The 17852-nt window shown below is 35.8% G+C and overlaps 1 protein-coding gene across 1 annotated transcript; it reads right to left on the reverse strand.

Moving 5' to 3' along the window:
• Nucleotides 1-55: 55 nt before the first annotated feature.
• Nucleotides 56-16286, reverse strand: LOC132605619 (putative late blight resistance protein homolog R1A-3). Its single transcript, XM_060318783.1, has 5 exons — nucleotides 16069-16286; nucleotides 15859-15922; nucleotides 6518-6643; nucleotides 583-4313; nucleotides 56-296 (listed from the first exon to the last, which is right to left on the reverse strand). The coding sequence occupies exons 3-4, from the start codon at nucleotides 6575-6577 to the stop codon at nucleotides 594-596; spliced, it is 3780 nt and encodes a 1259-aa protein (XP_060174766.1). The 5' UTR covers nucleotides 6578-6643; nucleotides 15859-15922; nucleotides 16069-16286; the 3' UTR covers nucleotides 56-296; nucleotides 583-593.
• Nucleotides 16287-17852: the final 1566 nt, after the last annotated feature.

Here is a 17852-nt window from a genome sequence, read left to right on the forward strand (position 1 = left end):
TATGCAAAAGGAAAAAACTAAGGACAGATTCAAAACAACATAGCAACAGCAAAAATAAAGTAACAAAATACTGCTACTGTAAGAAAAACAAAAGCATCAATCAATGTATCTGCTCAATTTGTCTGTTACGTAACATATGATATGCAAAAAATTCAAGCCAAGCCAAAGAAGAGAGGAGAGTATACAAGAACAGCAGTTTGAAAGAACAAATCTTGAAAGAACAAGAGTACTTGTTATTGACCAAAAGTCCTGTATTCTGAGGACTTATCTTTAGCCTCTTAAGCTGCTACTGTCCTCTGCAAAGAAAAATTAAACTGGTCAAATAATTGGAAAAAGAAATAAAAAAGTTACTCTATTTAATGTGAAATCTGTTTCTTTTAGTATGTATAAAAAAGACCGATGCCTTTCCATAATTGAAAATAACTTAATTAAATTTCTCATAACACTCTTTTATAGCCACATAAATGACATGGCATGGCTAAAACTAAAAGTTTCAACACGATTCCTTCATTTTTGAAACTCGGTAATAAGTTTCACCACATAAAGTGAAATGAAGTAGGTAATAAGTTTGTCTATACTCACATGTTTAAAATCTATTTAGATAACTGGATATTATTCCAGCCAAGGATCTGAAGCTTGTCTTCTCCCGTCATATCTTCAGCATATTGCTTAATCTTCAGAGCGGACTCTTCAAGGTGAGGGCTGTCTACAAGTTTGATAATTTTCAATGAATAAATATCCCCAAAACTAGACGGAATCTCCTCAAGCTTATCACATCTCAACAGTTCTAATTTCTCAAACACAGGAAAGGATTCCTCTCCAACCTCCCACTTAGCAAGAGTCACTCCGTACAAACCCAAATATTTGAGATTCTCAAAGGTGTCTTCCTCCCCCATGTTCCATTCTTCCCCCTGGATGATTGTGTTCACAAGGTACAGCTCTTCAAGGTTGGGCAGTCTCGCTACTGTTGATAGTGAATCAGATGTCAAAGGAAACCCTATCAACCACAATTCTTTCAAATTGGAAGGGAAGTCAAAATCCCACGGCCCATTTGTTGCTATAGAGGGCCCACTGTCATTTCTGTTTGAACTTCCAAATTTTACCCAGACGTAATCTAGTTCAGTTAGGAAATCCAATTTTGGGAACCAATATCGCTCTGTTGAACAATCCCATGATTCCTTGAGATAAAATGCTAGGGTTTGAAGATTGGGAAACCTTTTGAAAATATCCTCTGTTTCTTTTGAATGGGAAAGCTTGAGTCCCCCTAATAATCTCAAGTTCTCTAACTTTGAGTCCTCTGCTATCAGTATTGGTTCATCTGTATCCAAATCAAAGAATGAACTATATTCTATTCTCAGCATTCGCAACTGTACAAGATTCCAAATTGTTGGTAGTAGTACCAAGGGTGGTCCTTCATTTTCCACAACCAGAGTTTCCAGATTACAGAGGTTTGAAAAAGATGCAGGCAGAGATTTAACTTCTGTCTGAATACTTAAGTACCTCAAATGATTCAACATGCATATTTCATTCAGCAAAGAATCATTCACCATGATAAAAGACTCATCCAGCCTCAACACTCTGAGAAGCCTCAAGTGTCTTAGGTGACATATATCAGACAGACTGTCATCCAGCTTGTCTCCACTTATCTTCAATGAATAGAGGTGTTTACCAGAATGACTTTTCTTTTTTGAACTGAACAGGACAAAATTGTTAATCCCAAACAGCTCCTTATCATAATCAATGGTCAATTTACGTGACATCAAAGCTGAAGAAGATGATGGAGCAGTTGAACTTATCTGGTCAAACAACTTTTCCTCTTTTGCTTTTATCAAACAGAAGTCATGCACAAGATCATGAAGTTGGAAGGTAGGGTATATACCTATCTCATTGAAAAAAATTACCAAGCTACTGGAAATTAAATTATTCAAATAAACATTCATCACTTCTTCCACACTCTTCATCTCTGTCTGTTCCACAAGTCCTTCGGCACACCATAACGTTTTTAGCAGAAGCACTTTAACTTTTGTGTCCTTCGGCCAACTTGCAAGGTAAAGCAAGCACAGCTTAAGGGGATCTGCTAAATGGTTATAACTTAATTCTATAACCTTCTTCACTTCCACTTCATTGTTGAAAATAAAGGAACTCAAATTATTTTGAACTTCAACCCACACAGCTTTTTTCTTTTCCTTCCTTTCTATGACTCCCGCAATCAGATCCACCACCAAAGGAAGCCCTTTACAATCTTGGGCTATTTTTTTTCCAACATCCAATAGTTCATCAGGGCAACTCTCTTTTCCAAATACCCTTTTCTCCAATAACTCCCAGCTTTCTTCTAGTCTTAGCAATCGAAGGTTAAGAGGTTCACTGTTATGCTTTCCATGCAAGGCCACTTCCTTTTCTCGAGTCGTCAAAATAATTCTACTTCTTTTTTTAACATCAGGAAAAGGTCTTGTTAATGCATCCCATGCTGTAGTATCCCACAAGTCATCTAAGACTATAAGGTACCTCTTTCCAAACAGATGTTTCCGAAGCTTATCAGCAACATCAGAAATCTCATCCGAGCCAGTAACTTGATTAAAAAGTTTCTCCAACAACTTCTTCTCGTCATATTCTTGGCCGACCGTGCACCATGCGCGAATGTCGAAATGACTAGAAACTGATTTATCATTGTATACTTTGTATGCCAAAGTAGTTTTACCCGAACCCGGCATACCAGTGATTGAAATGACATCTAGCGCTGCTGATCCACCGGTGAGCTTCCTAATTATCAAGTCCGTCTCCTCCTCAAAACCTACAATTATTTTATCAGTTGTCAGTGACTTGCTTTCAGCTGGCTTGTTGGGAGAGTTTGCAACAATGAGGCCCCTGGGCTTGGGAGTGTTCTCATGTAAATTGGAGACCTCTTCTTTGATAAATTTAATCTTCTCTATGGCAATGGGAAGTGAGAAAATAAGATGTAAGAGACCATTATCTCTGACAATAATTGAATCAATGACATCTTTTGCCTCATATACCACATCTAGAACACGTTCCCGGAGATCTTTATATAAATCTGGCTCAGCATTCATGAAGAAAGATCTTACGGATTCTAGGCCTTCTTTCACCATTCCAATTTCTTCCTTTATCAAAGCAACTGAATAAGCATTGGAATCTAGCAAGTCATTTAAGTGTCTGTGTAGCAAATGCATGAAGAGCGGTCCATCACTCATGGGGAAGCAACAATGAGAGGAGGCAGGGGCTTTCAAGTAAACATCTTTGAGATCTTCCTTGAGGAGTTCAATATCTTTTAGCAAGTCTAGAGTTGCACGGTTTGTCTCATCGGTACTGTCTTTATTCCTTAATTTCTCTTCTAAGTCGCGAACAACAGTTGAAACCATCTTGGTAAGTGCTCCAACACGTTTCAAAAGATCAAATAATTTCTCATGATGAATAAAGTCCTTAGGCACATCAGTAAGAATAATTAATAGGAACTCAATCATGATATGAATGTTTCGAGCCCCTGAAGTGCTAGGTGTAAAAGCAGTTAACATGTGCTCTTGTAGATGAATTAGATATTCCCTAAGAATGTCCGGAGAGGTTTCCGGGAGCTGCTCAACGAAATGTTCAACTTCCGTTGACGTTGAAGCTTTCAAATTTGTAAGACATATGTGCATCACCTCCAATTCAATTGGAATAATCTTCAAAAATAGATGAGCTAGCTTGAAGAGATGAGAATTTCCATCAATGTGATCATTCCAAAGGAAGTGACCTGTTCTCTCAGCCATATGTTGTATCTGAGGCAAGACATATTCAACAATCTCGTGCTCAACACAACTAGTCACTATCAACCCATGAAAATCCCTTATGTTGCGACATACATTCTGAAGAATCTCATATTCAGTCACTAATGGATAAATATGTTCAGCACGATACTTCAATAGATGATGGAGATTCAGGAGGAGGAAGTTCAACTGATCCTCGGCCATGGCGGCACTTGATTTAGAACAATGAAATGAGCTGATACAGTCATCCATATTGTTGGTGAGGCTAGAAATAACATGATGCATGTTGTATTTACGCCCAACGTTGTTGTCAACAACATCCAAAATTGATTGAAGAAGATTCTCAACCTCTTGTCTTTTGGCAGTCATAATATCTTTAAACTGTTCCAAATCAGAATAAGAAAGCTGGAGATATGTACAAATAAATGCCAGCTCCAATTTGAGCTTTTCAACTCGATCCACGTCAAGACCTTTTTGATTTTCCTCAGGCTTTAACCTCTCCATGAAATCCAGAACACTGACAATGTCCTTGTGAAGATCAGAAAATGACACCTGCCAAAAGATCAAATGTTATATCAAATATTTTACTCTACATAGGCAACTAGTAAAAGATAGTCGTAGAGGGCTTTCTTCTAAATATGCTTCCGGATATGAGCTAAATGTTCGTCCTGCAGTCATAACTTATTCCATCAACAAAGAAAGAATTTTTAAGAAAGATAGTTAAATCTCTATGTATGTGTTCTTAGTGTTTGAGAAACTGATTTCCCTCTCTCCAAATATGTTTAATTGTGGCCTTGCTTTGGTACTGTATGTCCTCCTCTTCGATATGCTTGACATCAAGTCGGTAAGCAATGTATAAATACAATACATTAGGTGCTAACTAAGGAAAGAAATTAAGAAGGTTTCCTACAAATCTATCATGCCACACATGCATATAATAAGTTTTTTTTTTCCTTTTCTATTTAACATGATTTTTGTGTGATTATTTTTTTTTTATTTTGTGTGAATTTGAAGAGCTGTCCTATAAGAATATCTTATGAAAATTGATGTTATCTATGTGACCTATTACTTCATCTAAAATTATCGAATACTTGTTATATAACTCTATCTTCTTAAAAAAATTTTCAAATAACATAAATTAAACAAGGGGAAAACGTGCAAATATACCCTCCGTTAGAAAAGTGGCTTATTTATAACCCTGTCATTACACAAATGGTTCGAATATGCCCTTTCCGACTAACGGAAGTGAAATAGTCGATTTTAAAATTAGTTTTCTGTTTTTTTTTTTTTTTGGTTTAAACAAAAGCCACGTAGATTTAATTAAAGGAAATGACCACCCCTCTACTTTCAAAAATTATCTACATTTAACTCTATTATACTATATATCCAAACTAAAATACCCTACTGTCAGCAAAGTTGTGATTTTTGCCCCAGCTAACCCGACCCGCCCAATCTACCAAATCAATGTTTTATAAAATTGAAGTCTTTCATTGAATTTCAAATCTTAATTAAATAAGTTTGCATATCTGGAAGGAAATTTTTTACATTGGTTTGTACGATTGCTCTAGGCATCTTGTGGGGTTTTTGGAAAGTTTGATGCTTAAAAATTTCCTTGAATAATTTCCCATTAGAAGTTAGCATCAACTAAATGTTTTGGATGGAATGATAGTCCCTCACGAGATACTCAAGGAATGCATTTTCGTTGCAGTTGGATTTAAAAAAAAAAAAAAACTTGCTGACATTTTATTTTCCAGTGCCGAAAATTTGACTTTCCGGTGAATTATACTTTCTGGGTAATTAACACATAGTTCAGTGATTTTAATGATACAGCAATTAAATTTATACTGATACAACACGTAAAATTTAGTGAAGTTCGTGAGACAAAAATAGTTTTATAATTTTACTAATACATAAGTATCGTTCAATGATCATAGGTGAAATTACCCCAAGAGTTTATATGCCCAGTATTACCTTCCACCAATAGGAACTCCTATCAATTATTTAGTCATTTAATTTAATCGATTCTTTACTTAGTTCTGTAATTTAATTTATTAATGCGTTCAACTAGAATCTAATTAGGGTTGAGACAGTTAGGTGAAAATTCTACTAAAAGCAGTTATTCATGATCCATGTGGGATAGACTTTGGAATAATTAGTTGCTTGAATTATCATTCTGTCAAGGGAAAATTCTACTATAATTTTTTCAGATTTTGATTAGTTTGATCGGGGATTACTTTTATGTTGACTTTACATTGACTTTGTATTGATAGCTTAAATCCTTCCTTGCCTCTAAACTTAGAAATTAAAAGAAACACATTGTTAAATAATTTTTTAAATCTAAGAATGTATAAAGAGTAAAAAACAATATGGATACATGTATGTCACATGAATAACAATGAAAATGGAAATGTTCTTTTTCTTGAAAAAATGGATGTTTACAAAATTAATTGAACAAAAGAATAATATCATAAAAAACAAATTAGTTAAATCATATTTTTGTATAAGGTTAAGAAGTTATTATAAAAATTAAAATAAGAGAGGTAAGCATAACCACAAAAGAAGTGTAATGAAATCAAATTTGAGAGAAACCAACTTTTGTTGATACAAAGCAAACATAAAAGACTATAGTAGGGAATTTTGTATAGTTGGATGACCATTTAAGTTATTCACTCAGGTATTTAATATGAGTTCACGATTGTTTAGCGGGTATTGTTTACACTTAATAGTTAGGTACGAAACTCGCAAAATAATAATACCTCTAAGTTGTTCGCTTCCCCTTTTTCTCTTGCTCCTTCATTTTCTTGTCCTCTTTCCATGACTGTAATTTTTCAATGCTGAAGTAATTTTTCCTTCTTCTCTTCCTTTCAAATGCTCAGGATCTGCTGTATAAATAGTAGATAATAACTTCATCAGGTGAAAGGAGGAAGAAGGGAGAGAAAATGACAAATATGGTTTCTTATCTTTGTTAGTAGGTTCAAAATGACCCCTTAAATATTAATTAAGCAGTTTTGGTTTATTAAATTTGTCAAAAGTGAACATTTTTTATTTCCGTTAAATATTTATCAAACTGTAATTATTAAATTTAACTGCAATTATGAGGAAAAATAAAGATAACTCACGACAACAGAATTTTCCAGTTAAAATTCCAGAAATTGCAGCGTAAAAACATATACCATACAAAAAAAATAAAAAAATAAAAAACAGAAATTGTGCCTCACTGAAATAGACCAAAAATAATATCAACTACAAAATCTGTACTTCCAAATGTGATTCCACAATTTTTTTTTCCATTTTCACAGTTGATTAAATTTAACAATCAGAGTTTTGTAGAGTTTTTTGAAGATCAAAATTCAAAAGTGCTCACCTTTGACAAACTTAAAGAACCATAATTGTTCAAAGTGATACCCAAGCAGTATTTTAAACCTACTACCAAAGACAAGAAACTATTTTTGTCATTTTCTCGAAAAAGGAAGAACACAAAGAAATTGAAGAAAGAATCATAAAAAGTCATAGCAGGAAACATTTTTGCAGCTTTAACCACACATAAAAAGTTTGCTTTTTGGATTTACTATTCCTCCCTATAGATTTGAAATTCTTCTTTCTAACAAAAGCAAAAAATTTCCTTAGTAAGTAAGAGATCTAGGCTCCTAGCTTTTGTCTTGACATTCATACTTGTCTTCAGAACATTTTTCATTTTCCTTAAATACCCTTAATAGCTTATAATAATTTCATCAGTGAAAGAGATCAGATACCAAAATTTTAAACACATAATAAGAAGCTAAGAGCATGAGTTGACTAAACCTTTTACTTGATGAAAATTCTGAGTATGAGTTGACTAACACCTGCTTGCTTTGTTTATTGATCCAACAGGAAGCTCAAAATATGGAATTAAAGAAAGTATGGAGGGGAAGAGGAATAATAACACCAAATCTGCGCCTTCCATGGGAAAGAGAACAAAGCAGACGCATCCACCAGAAAACATTCAACTAACGGAGGGGATGAAGGGATCGAAACAAAGTGAACACTCAGTTAGTGGGACTGGTCTAGTTACGGCAACTATGCGAACAAGATCTGTTAGCGAAGTCTTGCAATTAGGGCAAATAAAAGGGGGCGCAGCTACAGGAATTCCACCGGTAAGTACGCCGGTAACAAAAGGTGGAAACACAACGAGGCAACTGAGCCCAGCCCAGAGTAAAGCCCAGCAAGCAAAGGCGAAAATTGGGGAGTGGCAACAGGCAACTCGGACCCCCGAGACGATGGGGAATCAATCCTGGGCAGAAGAGGTTGAGCAAACCCAACAGGAGGAAGATGATAACCACAATTTCGGTAGCAACAATGATGGTAAGTCATCTGTGTGGGACAATTTTGATATATCTAAGGTCACCAATGCGGGGTTCAAACTGGAGTATATTAGACCGGAGACGCAGGGAGACCAACAAATTGTGGAGATAGAGGAGGAAGACTATGTCACTGAAATTGAATTCTGGAAACACGCAATTGTGTGTTATGTGTTGGGAGCACACCCTCCGTTTACGGTGTTAAATGGGTATATCCAACGTATGTGGGGGAAACATGGGATAAAAAAAGTGGTAATGATGCAAAATGGAATCCTCATGATTAGGTTTGATACAGCAGAGGGAAAAATGAAGTGATCCAAGGGCATATATCATTTTGATAATAAACCTCTGATTGTGAAATCGTGGGATGCGAATATGGAGTTTACTCGAGGAGAATTATACTCGGTACCTATTTGGATCAAACTCCCTGGATTGGACTTTAATTACTGGAGTCCTAAAGGTCTAAGCAAAATTGGGAGTTTGGTAAGGAAGCCATTGATGGTCGATAGGAACACAGAGAAGAAAATGGGGCTGAATTTTGCTAGGATACTCGTGGAAGTTCAAATAGTTACTTCACTACCAGATGTGATCTTCTTCAAAAATGAGAAAGGAAATGTTATTGAACAAAAGGTCACTTACGATTGGAAACCATCTCTGTGCAAGGTTTGCCAAAAATATGGGCATAGTGAGGAAGTATGTCGGAAAAATAAGAAGAAGGCACTTGAAACAACTGAACAAGTAGAACTTGTCCTAGAGGAGACACCACAAAAGGAACCACCACCAGATGGAGCAAAAGCTAAGGAACAAGATCAAGTGAAAAAGGGGAGTGATGGGGGCCTGCCTTTTGTAGCAGGTAGAGGGGGTGGCTGGATAAGGCCATATAAACAAGGAGGAAGGGAGGAGGGTTGGAAGAAACCGCAAAATGGAGGCACTCGGCTTATGCAGCAGAACAGTCTCACTAGACAAGAGGCGACCACGAGTGGTCCGTCAGGGGATGGGCAGGGGGGAGTAGCAGTCCCTGTCATGAATGTTTTTCAAGCACTTGGCACGGATGGGGAGACGCACAACACTGAATTTGCCGAAGCTGGGAGGGGCAGTCAAAAGACTTCTCCTGGGGATGGTTAAACTCATGAGTTGGAACGTAAGAGGCCTAAATGGCCTCAATAAGCAGAGGGAAATCAAAAACCTCTGTAGGGAGTTGGAGCTAGGTATAATGTGCTTTATTGAAACTAGAGTCAAAATACATAAGGTGAACAATGTCGTGGAGGGGATATTTGGGGGATGAGAGTATAAAAGTAATCACGCATCCCATTACAATGGCAGGTTACTTCTAGTATGGAGGAAAGATTGGTTTGATGTGATGGTCCAGAGTGAAATAGCTCAGGCCATGACATGTCAAATTACATGTATTGAATTGCAACTAACTTTTGTTGTTACCTTTGTATATGCATTTAATTTGAGAGAAGATAGGAAGGAGTTATGGAGTTACTTAACACAGTTGAATATAGGTTCAGGTCCATGGGTGGTTATGGGAGATTTTAATTCTGTGCTTCATGCGGAGGATAGGATTGGAGGCAACCAGGTCACTCACTCAGGATTGTTTGGATGGGTGCGGGCTGGTGGAAATGCCATTAAATGGGTGTAAGTACATCTGGACAGACAAACAGGATGATAGGATATTTTCCAAGATTGATTGGGTGTTTGTTAATGGTGATTGGATAGATGGGATGCCATATTGTCGAGTGAACATTTTGCCGGAAGGTGTGAGTGATCATTGTCCCATCGTAATACACATGGTGCAGCAACCTACGAAGAGGAGGCAAGTTTTCAAGTATTGCAATGTCTGGGGTACGCATCCTGAATTTCAAAGGATAGTAGCAACTAGCTGAATATTGAAGTTACGGGGTACAAAATGTTTCAAGTAGCACGAAAATTGAAGATGCTAAAGCGGCAACTAAAGATGCTGCATAAGGAACATTTCAATAATATTGTTAAGGAAGAACATGATAACAAGGCTGCTATGCTTGAGTGTCAGGTAAGATTGCAACAGGATCCTACTGATGTGATTGTGCAGCAGCAAGAGGAGAAGTTTAGAAGGCTGAAATATAGGGAGTCTGCAAGGTTGGCAGAAATGATCCTACTACAAAGGAGCAAGGCCACTTGGATTAAGCTGGGGGATGATAATACTAAATATTTTTTCTCAATAATCAAACAGCGGAAACTTGTTCACTCAATATGCCAAATTCAAGATGAGTTGAACCAATTGCAGACCGAGCCTAAGGAAATAGAAGAGGTATTTGTGAGGTACTATAAGCAGCTACTGGGGGAGTCTGGAGAGACCAGAAGGAAGGCCCACCCAGGATTCTTTGAACAGGGGCATAGACTGTCTATAGAAGAGCAATGTGGGCTGTTGAAGTCGTTTACGGAGAGGAAAATAAGGGATGCTATGTTTGGTATCAACATAAACAAGAGTCCAAGACCTGATGGATATGGAAGTGGGTTCTATAAAGAAGCTTGGAATTTGGTGGGGAAAGATGTATGTGACCCAGTGTGGGAGTTTATGAGGAGTGGCAAACTATTGAAGCAGCTGAATGCCACCTTAATATCCCTTATTCCTAAAGTGAACAATCCCATCAATGCAAGCCAATTTCGGCCAATATCATGTTGTAATGTTCTTTATAAATGCATCTCCAAATTGCTATGTATGAGACTGGCCAATGTACTTCCGAACTTGGTAAATGAGGCACTGGCAACATTTGTCAAGGGAAGGTCTTTGGTGCACAATGTGCTAATGTGCCACGACCTACTTAGACACTAAAATAGAAAGACTTCGACTAGGTGTTTAATGAAGATAGACCTTAGGAAAGCGTATGATATGGTGCATTAGGAGTTTGTGCAAGAAATGATGGAAGGTTATGGATTTCCTCCCAAGTTCACTCAGTTAATTATGGCATGCGTTACTACCACCAGTTTTTCAATCAAGGTAAATGGGGCTAGTTGTGGGTACTTTGTGGGTAAAAGGGGTTTGAGGCAGGGAGATCCTATCTCTCCCTTGTTGTTCGTATTAGTCATGGAATACCTAAGTAGAATTTTGAGACAGATGAGTCAATTACCAGATTTTAGGTACCACCCCATATGTAAGGAGATGAGACTTACACACCTAACCTTCGCAGATGATCTTATGATTTTTTGCAAAGGGAACAGATCATCGGTTACTAGGATCATGGAGGCATTACAGCATTTCTCGGCTATTACTGGGCTGAATGCCAACTCAGAGAAATCTAGTATTTTCATGGCGGGAGTGGATGAGGAAACAAAAAGCAGGTTGCTGGAAATAACGGGATTCAGCATGGGAGTTTTTCCTATGAAATATTTGGGCCTACCTCTTTCTCCCAAAAAATGGAACAAATTGATTGTCATCAACTCAGCTTAAAAGTAACAGAGAAGATCAGGGTTGTGTCTACTAGGCATTTATCTTATGCGGGCAAGCTACAAGTGGTAAATTCAATCTTGTTTTCCCTTCATAACTTTTGAGGAGCTGTGTTTATCTTGCCACAGAGTGTCTTGAAGGCTGTTGACCAGAAATGCAGGGAGTTTCTGTGGGGTAGTAGTGACGATACTAAAAAGATTGTGTTGGTAGCATGGGAAACACTATGTAAGCCAAAAAAAGCAGGGGGACTGAATATAAGAGGCTGTAGGAAATGGAATTTGGCATCAGTGGGGAAGTTAATATGGCTGCTAGCGACTGATATAGAGGTGTTGTGGGTGAAATGGATCCATGGGATCTATATGAAACCCGATGAAGATTTGTGGAGCCATCATCCTCCAAGTGATTGCAGTTGGTACTGGAAAAACCTAAATAAAATAAAGCTAGGGATGCAGTCGTGGTTTATGAACGGGAGATATATGCTTACCAGGGATGGTCACTACTCGGTCGCTAGCAGCTACCGAGTACTGCTGCAAAATGGAGGGAAGCTGGAGTGTCGTGATCTGATATGGGGTAAGCTACTCCAACCTAAGCATCGTTTCATCTTGTGGCTGGTAGCACAAAAGAAATTATTGACCAAGGATAGAATGCTAGGTATGGGAATAGTTTGTGACTCTGCGTACTGTGTGTTGTGCGACAAAGATGAACTGGAGGACCATACACATTTGTTTGTGCAATGTGAATGGGCCAGGGCTGTTTGGAGGGACATCGAGCAATGGATGGGGGAACAGATTCCTCAACAAGACACTATGGAGACACTTAAATATATCAAGAGAAGGCACTGGTGCAAAATGAAAAGAGAAGCCATTGCTGCTATTCATGGTTCGCTGATCTATTTTACTTGGCAAGCTAGGAATTGGAAAATATTTAGGGGGATAAGTGTGCATACGGATAGGGTCATACAACAGATACAGATTGTATTGAGAGAGAGGATAGGAATGTTTATAGGATCAAAACAGGCAGGAAAATGTATAGGTTTTCTTGAGAATCTTTGTCATTAGGATGTGTTTATGGAGGCCTGTAGCACCTAACACCCTTCCTGGTAAGGTGGTTAGAAGCACGGGTGCTCGTTTGAGTTTGTAATTATTGGAGGTTGTGGTAATAAAACATTTTACAGTTTATTGCCAAAAAGATAACACCAAATCGTTTAATGTTTATAAAAAGACCAAAAAGACTTCTTTTAGATACGCCAAGTAGTAGTAAAACAAAAATATAAAGCAAAAGCATGAATAAATAGAGCCTCACATGTCTGCCACAAAGTCTAAAAGGAAAAAAGAAAAGAAAGCAATGACAGAGATTGATAATTAGATTTAGTTTAATTTAATTAGAAAGCTAATCCAAATTCTCATGGAACAATACTCTGCTCATTTTATATTACTTTTTCCGTTTCATTTTGGTTGGCACTATATTCATATTAGCCCGTTCAGATAATAATGTCATTCTTATAAATACTACAGAAAAGGCTCAAATATGTTATCGAATTATCGGAACCGACTCATTTATGTCCCTCTTCGATAATTTAGCTCATTTATGTCATCGCCGTTACCAAAATGACTCATCCATGCCATTTTTCTTTTAACACTGGGTGTACAATACCAGATATGAAATGTGGCTTCCAATTAGAGGTCCACGTCGTTTAATTAAACCAACAGAAATTAAATCCTAAATTAAACTAAATCCCTGCCCATACACCCGACCCACCCAAATCCTATTCTTATTTCCCTCTCCCTAACATTTACAGATTTATAAGTTGCTTTAGTTCAGATTTATGAGTTTACAAAAATCTATTTACAGTTTTTAAGTTTCTTCAATTCAGATTTGAGTTTACAAAAATCTATTTACAATTTTTAAGATGCTTCAGTTCAGATTTATGAGTTTACAAAAATTCCATTACAGTTGTTATAAGGTTAAAGATTGGATCTTTTTTAGCATATCACGGGGGAATTTATGGTTATATGATCTATATGTGATAGTTATATTCAACTTTGACGGGGTTTTGCAGGAAAAGAAATTGAGCTTATTGTTGAGTTGAAGCTTCTGCTTTGTCGGTTTAAGAACGGTCACTTTTCCATATGTTTTATTGGGTCGGGTGTATGTGTCGGGTTTTAGTTTAATTTAAGATTTGATTTGTGTTGGTTTAATTAAACGGCGTGAACCTCTGATTGGAGGCCACATGTCATATCTGGTATTTAAAACCGGCGTTAACAAAAAAAAAAAGGGCACGGATGAATCATTTTGGTAACGACGACGACATAAATGAGCTAAACTATTGACAAGTGACATGAGTTAGTTCCGATAGTTCAATTAGTTCTGATAGTTCAATGACATATTTGAGCCTTTTCCGTAAATACTATGACATATCTACCATCACAAGTGTCAAAAGTTTTATAATCACATAAATGTTTTAAAATCATAAATTTCAAAAATTCCTTTCTTTATTAAGCGTTGTGCAAAGTATAACAAACAAAATGAAATGGAGAGAGTACTTGTTTGACCATGTATACATGCGTGCGGTGAGGGTGGGATGACAACAACGAGAAACCCTTCAAAATATATATATTCCTACAAAGTAAGTGATTTACTTACTTATTTTCAATGTTTGGTAAGTAAAAAAATATTGTACCAAAAATATTTATAATTTTTTTAGACAGGGTGGGGTGCTTTTGGTGGTGGGATGAGGAGAGTGGAATGTCACTTATGAAACTTATTTTTTTTGCTTTCACCATAAAAGTCATCTTATTCATTTTTAAGGAATTTATTTTCCTAGATGGTACGACTATGTGGTGACTTCTCGAACTTAACATCAAATAAATCGGTTTTGGAGATGCTTCAAAAATATAAATAAATTGTTAAATCTGCCTTGTTATTTTACTAACCTACTGAATTTAGATGATTTTGAGATCTACCCATAATCTAACTACTTAGGGTGTGTGCGGATGGAAGGAAAATGTTATCCAATTTTCTTGTTCGGTTGGTCAAAATTTTTGAAAAATATTTTCTTTAGGAAAATAACTTAATAAAAAGTAGGGAAAACAAGTCCACAAGTGTCATTGCATATTAAATGTCTCATCCCACCCTCACCACCCCCACCTAATCACCACCCTCGAACGCACCTCATCTTCACCCACCCCTATGCCCACCCACGCACCCACCACCCACCCCAACCACCCATCCCCACCCACCAAACCAGTCAAACATAGAAATTAAAAGAAACTCATTGTTAAATAATTTTTTAAATCTAAGATATATCAATAATAATAAATAAATAAATAAATAATTGCAGACATTTTTTAACATTGGCAATTGCCACTACAATTAGAATCAGAACATGTCTTGGGTTTAATGTTTATTAAAAAGACCAAAGGACTCCTTTTGAATATGCCTAGTAATAAAACAAAAATAGAAAGCAAAAGCATGAAAAAGCAGTGAAAGAGATTGATAATTAGGTTTCGTTAATTAATTTGTAAGCTAATCAAAATTTCTCATCGGAACAATACTATGTTCACTTTATATTACTTTTTCCGTTTCAGTTTGTTTGACATTATTTTTATATTAACCCGTTCAGATAATAATGAAATTCTTATAATTTCTAAACTAAAAGCTTTTATAGCTACACAAATAGTATGACATGTTTACGATCATGACTAGTGTCTGATGAGAAATATTCTAATCTTTGCATATGGGGTTAAATGTACTTGTTTGTAATTTGAACTTGGTAGAAAGATTAGTGTCTGCTGTACTGCGTGGATGTGATGGAACCGACTTTCTTTAATCCGAAAGTGAAAAAAGCTTTATTCATTTTGTTAGCTTTTCTTTTGCGTGTTGTCTGAAACCTTAGAATGCCTAGAATTTAATGAACTAGCTGAGAATTTGTGATTTCCAATTTCTCTTGTTAAAATATTGCATTTTGGTAGCATCCAATTTCTACTCATTTGTTTAGTAGACTTATTGTTTTAAAGCCACGTGATAATTTTTTTTTCCTCGTGGGTCAGGTCCGTTTCTTTTTTAAAAATTGGTAGACTAATAATTTCATCGGTGAGAGGGATTTTTTTTCATCGTCCTAATAAGAGCTAAAAAAGTTCCAAATGAGATTCCATTCAACCCACCAATTTTTTTTTTTTTGTTCCATTATTCTTAATCAAGGGATTTTTGGGTATACTTTCTGAGTTTTTTTTTTCTTTCTATTGCACAGTTCTACTTCAATACAGATCAGATTACCAAAAATTAAACAAACTATTAGATACTAATTAAGAGCATGAATGAGTTGACTAACCCTTTTGGTTGATGAAAATTCTGAGAATACCCTTTGTTATTGATCCAACAGGAAGCTCAAAATTCTGGAATTAAAGAGGAGAAGAGGAATGTTTATAAAAAGATCAAAAGGACTTCTTGATGAAAATTCTGACCCTTTTACTTGATGAAAATTCTACTTCAAAAATTATACGAAGTCTTAGAGACTAATTAAGAGCATGAGTTGACTAACCCTTTTAGTTGATGAAAATTCTGAGAATACTCGTTGCTTGTTTGTTTGTTGATCCAACAGGAAGCTCAAAATTCTGGAATTAAAATAGAGTGTGGTGTGTAGGAGGAGGAATAATAATACCAAATAATTGTCTTGGGTTTAATGTTTATAAAAAGACTAAAAGGACTTCTTTTAGATATGCCAAGTAGTAATAAAACAAAAGTAGAAAGCAAAAGCATAATAAATGGAGCCTCACTTGTCTGCCACAAAATCTAAAAGGAAAAAAGAAAAAAAAGCAGTGACAGAGATTGATAATTAGGTTTAGTTTAATTTAATTAGACAGCTAAACAAGATTTCTCGCAGGAACAATATTCTGTTCACTTTATATTACTTTTTCCCTTTCATTTTGTTTGGCACTATTTTCATATTAGTAGTTTCAGATAATAATGATGTTTTTATAAATACTACGGAAAAAGCTCAAATATGTTATCGAACTATCGGAAATGATTCATTTATACCACTCGTCAATAGTTTGATTGAAAAATAATTCTTCCAAAACAAATGTTGAAAAAATAATTTCAAACAAAGGCTACCTAACCTCCTGTTGTTGTTGGTGTATATTGTCAAGAAAAGAGGCGTGCAAATAATTTTCACAATTGATTAAGAAGACCAAGATGATAAAAAGACTTGACAAGTCAATGAATTGTATTTTAATATTACCAATGAAATGTCAATCTAGATCTACAATTTTAATCTAATATACTACTACTACTCGTTTTCAGATGAATCCATCCATTATATTTTTAATTTTTTTTTTTGGTAACTGATGATTTTATTACCAAATGATCTTTACAAACAAAACTTAGGCTATATGGCAAGTCGCCCAGTTACTAACAAAAGTTGTGTTTCCAGCTAAAATAAGCATGGAAGCTATCTAGGCAAAATCAGATAAACATTCAGACAAACAACTTTGTTAGAGAAGGCTTTTCTCTCACTACGATTTGTAGTAGTTGTGGTTGTGCAGAAGACAATTGGTTAACAAAAAAGAATTGTCTTTTAATACTTTTGTGTATGGTTAACACTTAACACCATATTGATGTACATTAATAAAAATGATTTGACCTGTAAAAGGAAAAACAAAAGATTTTGTGACAATAGAACAATATATTTCAAGAATTTTAGAAGATGTTAAACTGTCACAGAAAAGTTTGTCACAGGCCTAAGCAAATGTATGTTTGTCAAGAATTTTAGAAGATGTGCATCTGGTGTTACGCTAAACTAACATCCCATTAGGTTGATTTGATTCTAGAGCCACCTGAGAAAATAACTCTCAATTGAAGGGAAAAAAATATACTTGCCTCCATTTTTGACATTTTGTTTCGTTCAACAGATTAGGTTCTACGAAAGCTGTCAAAATAATTAAAAACAAATGTGGTCTAAAATATAATACCACATTTTCTTTTGACAAATAAAAGGAAAGAAAAAAAGAAGGCAAAATAACCAAGGAAAATGACTCTCAATTGATAAAGAATAACTTGCCTCCCCCTTTCTATTCATTCATTCAACAGCTGGGGTTCCCAAGCAAGTTGTCAATTAGTTAAAAACAAATAGAATCCAATATGCAATAATATTTTCTTCTATAATAATAAAATAAAGAAGTTATGATTGCTATATAAATCTTCACTCACCGTTTAAACTAATTATCTATATCATGGAAATTCATTATGAATGCACTAGTTTTATGCTGCCTACAAGCTCACGTGTCGGAGAAGAGGCACACATGCATGTTAAATGGAAGAAAATTT

The sequence above is a fragment of the Lycium barbarum genome, chromosome 8 (assembly GCF_019175385.1).
Source record: "Lycium barbarum isolate Lr01 chromosome 8, ASM1917538v2, whole genome shotgun sequence".
NCBI lineage: Eukaryota > Viridiplantae > Streptophyta > Magnoliopsida > Solanales > Solanaceae > Lycium > Lycium barbarum.

What these genes read in the sequence shown, in the direction of transcription:
- LOC132605619 (XM_060318783.1), bottom strand. Translation starts at nt 6,577, where the DNA reads ATGGAAAGAGGACAAGAAAATGAAGGAGCAAGAGAAAAAGGGGAAGCG. An exon ending in GGGAAGCGAACAACTTAGAG is followed by an intron (nt 4,314 to 6,517) that starts GTATTATTATTT and finishes ATCTTTTGGCAG; the next exon opens with GTGTCATTTTCTGATCTTCA.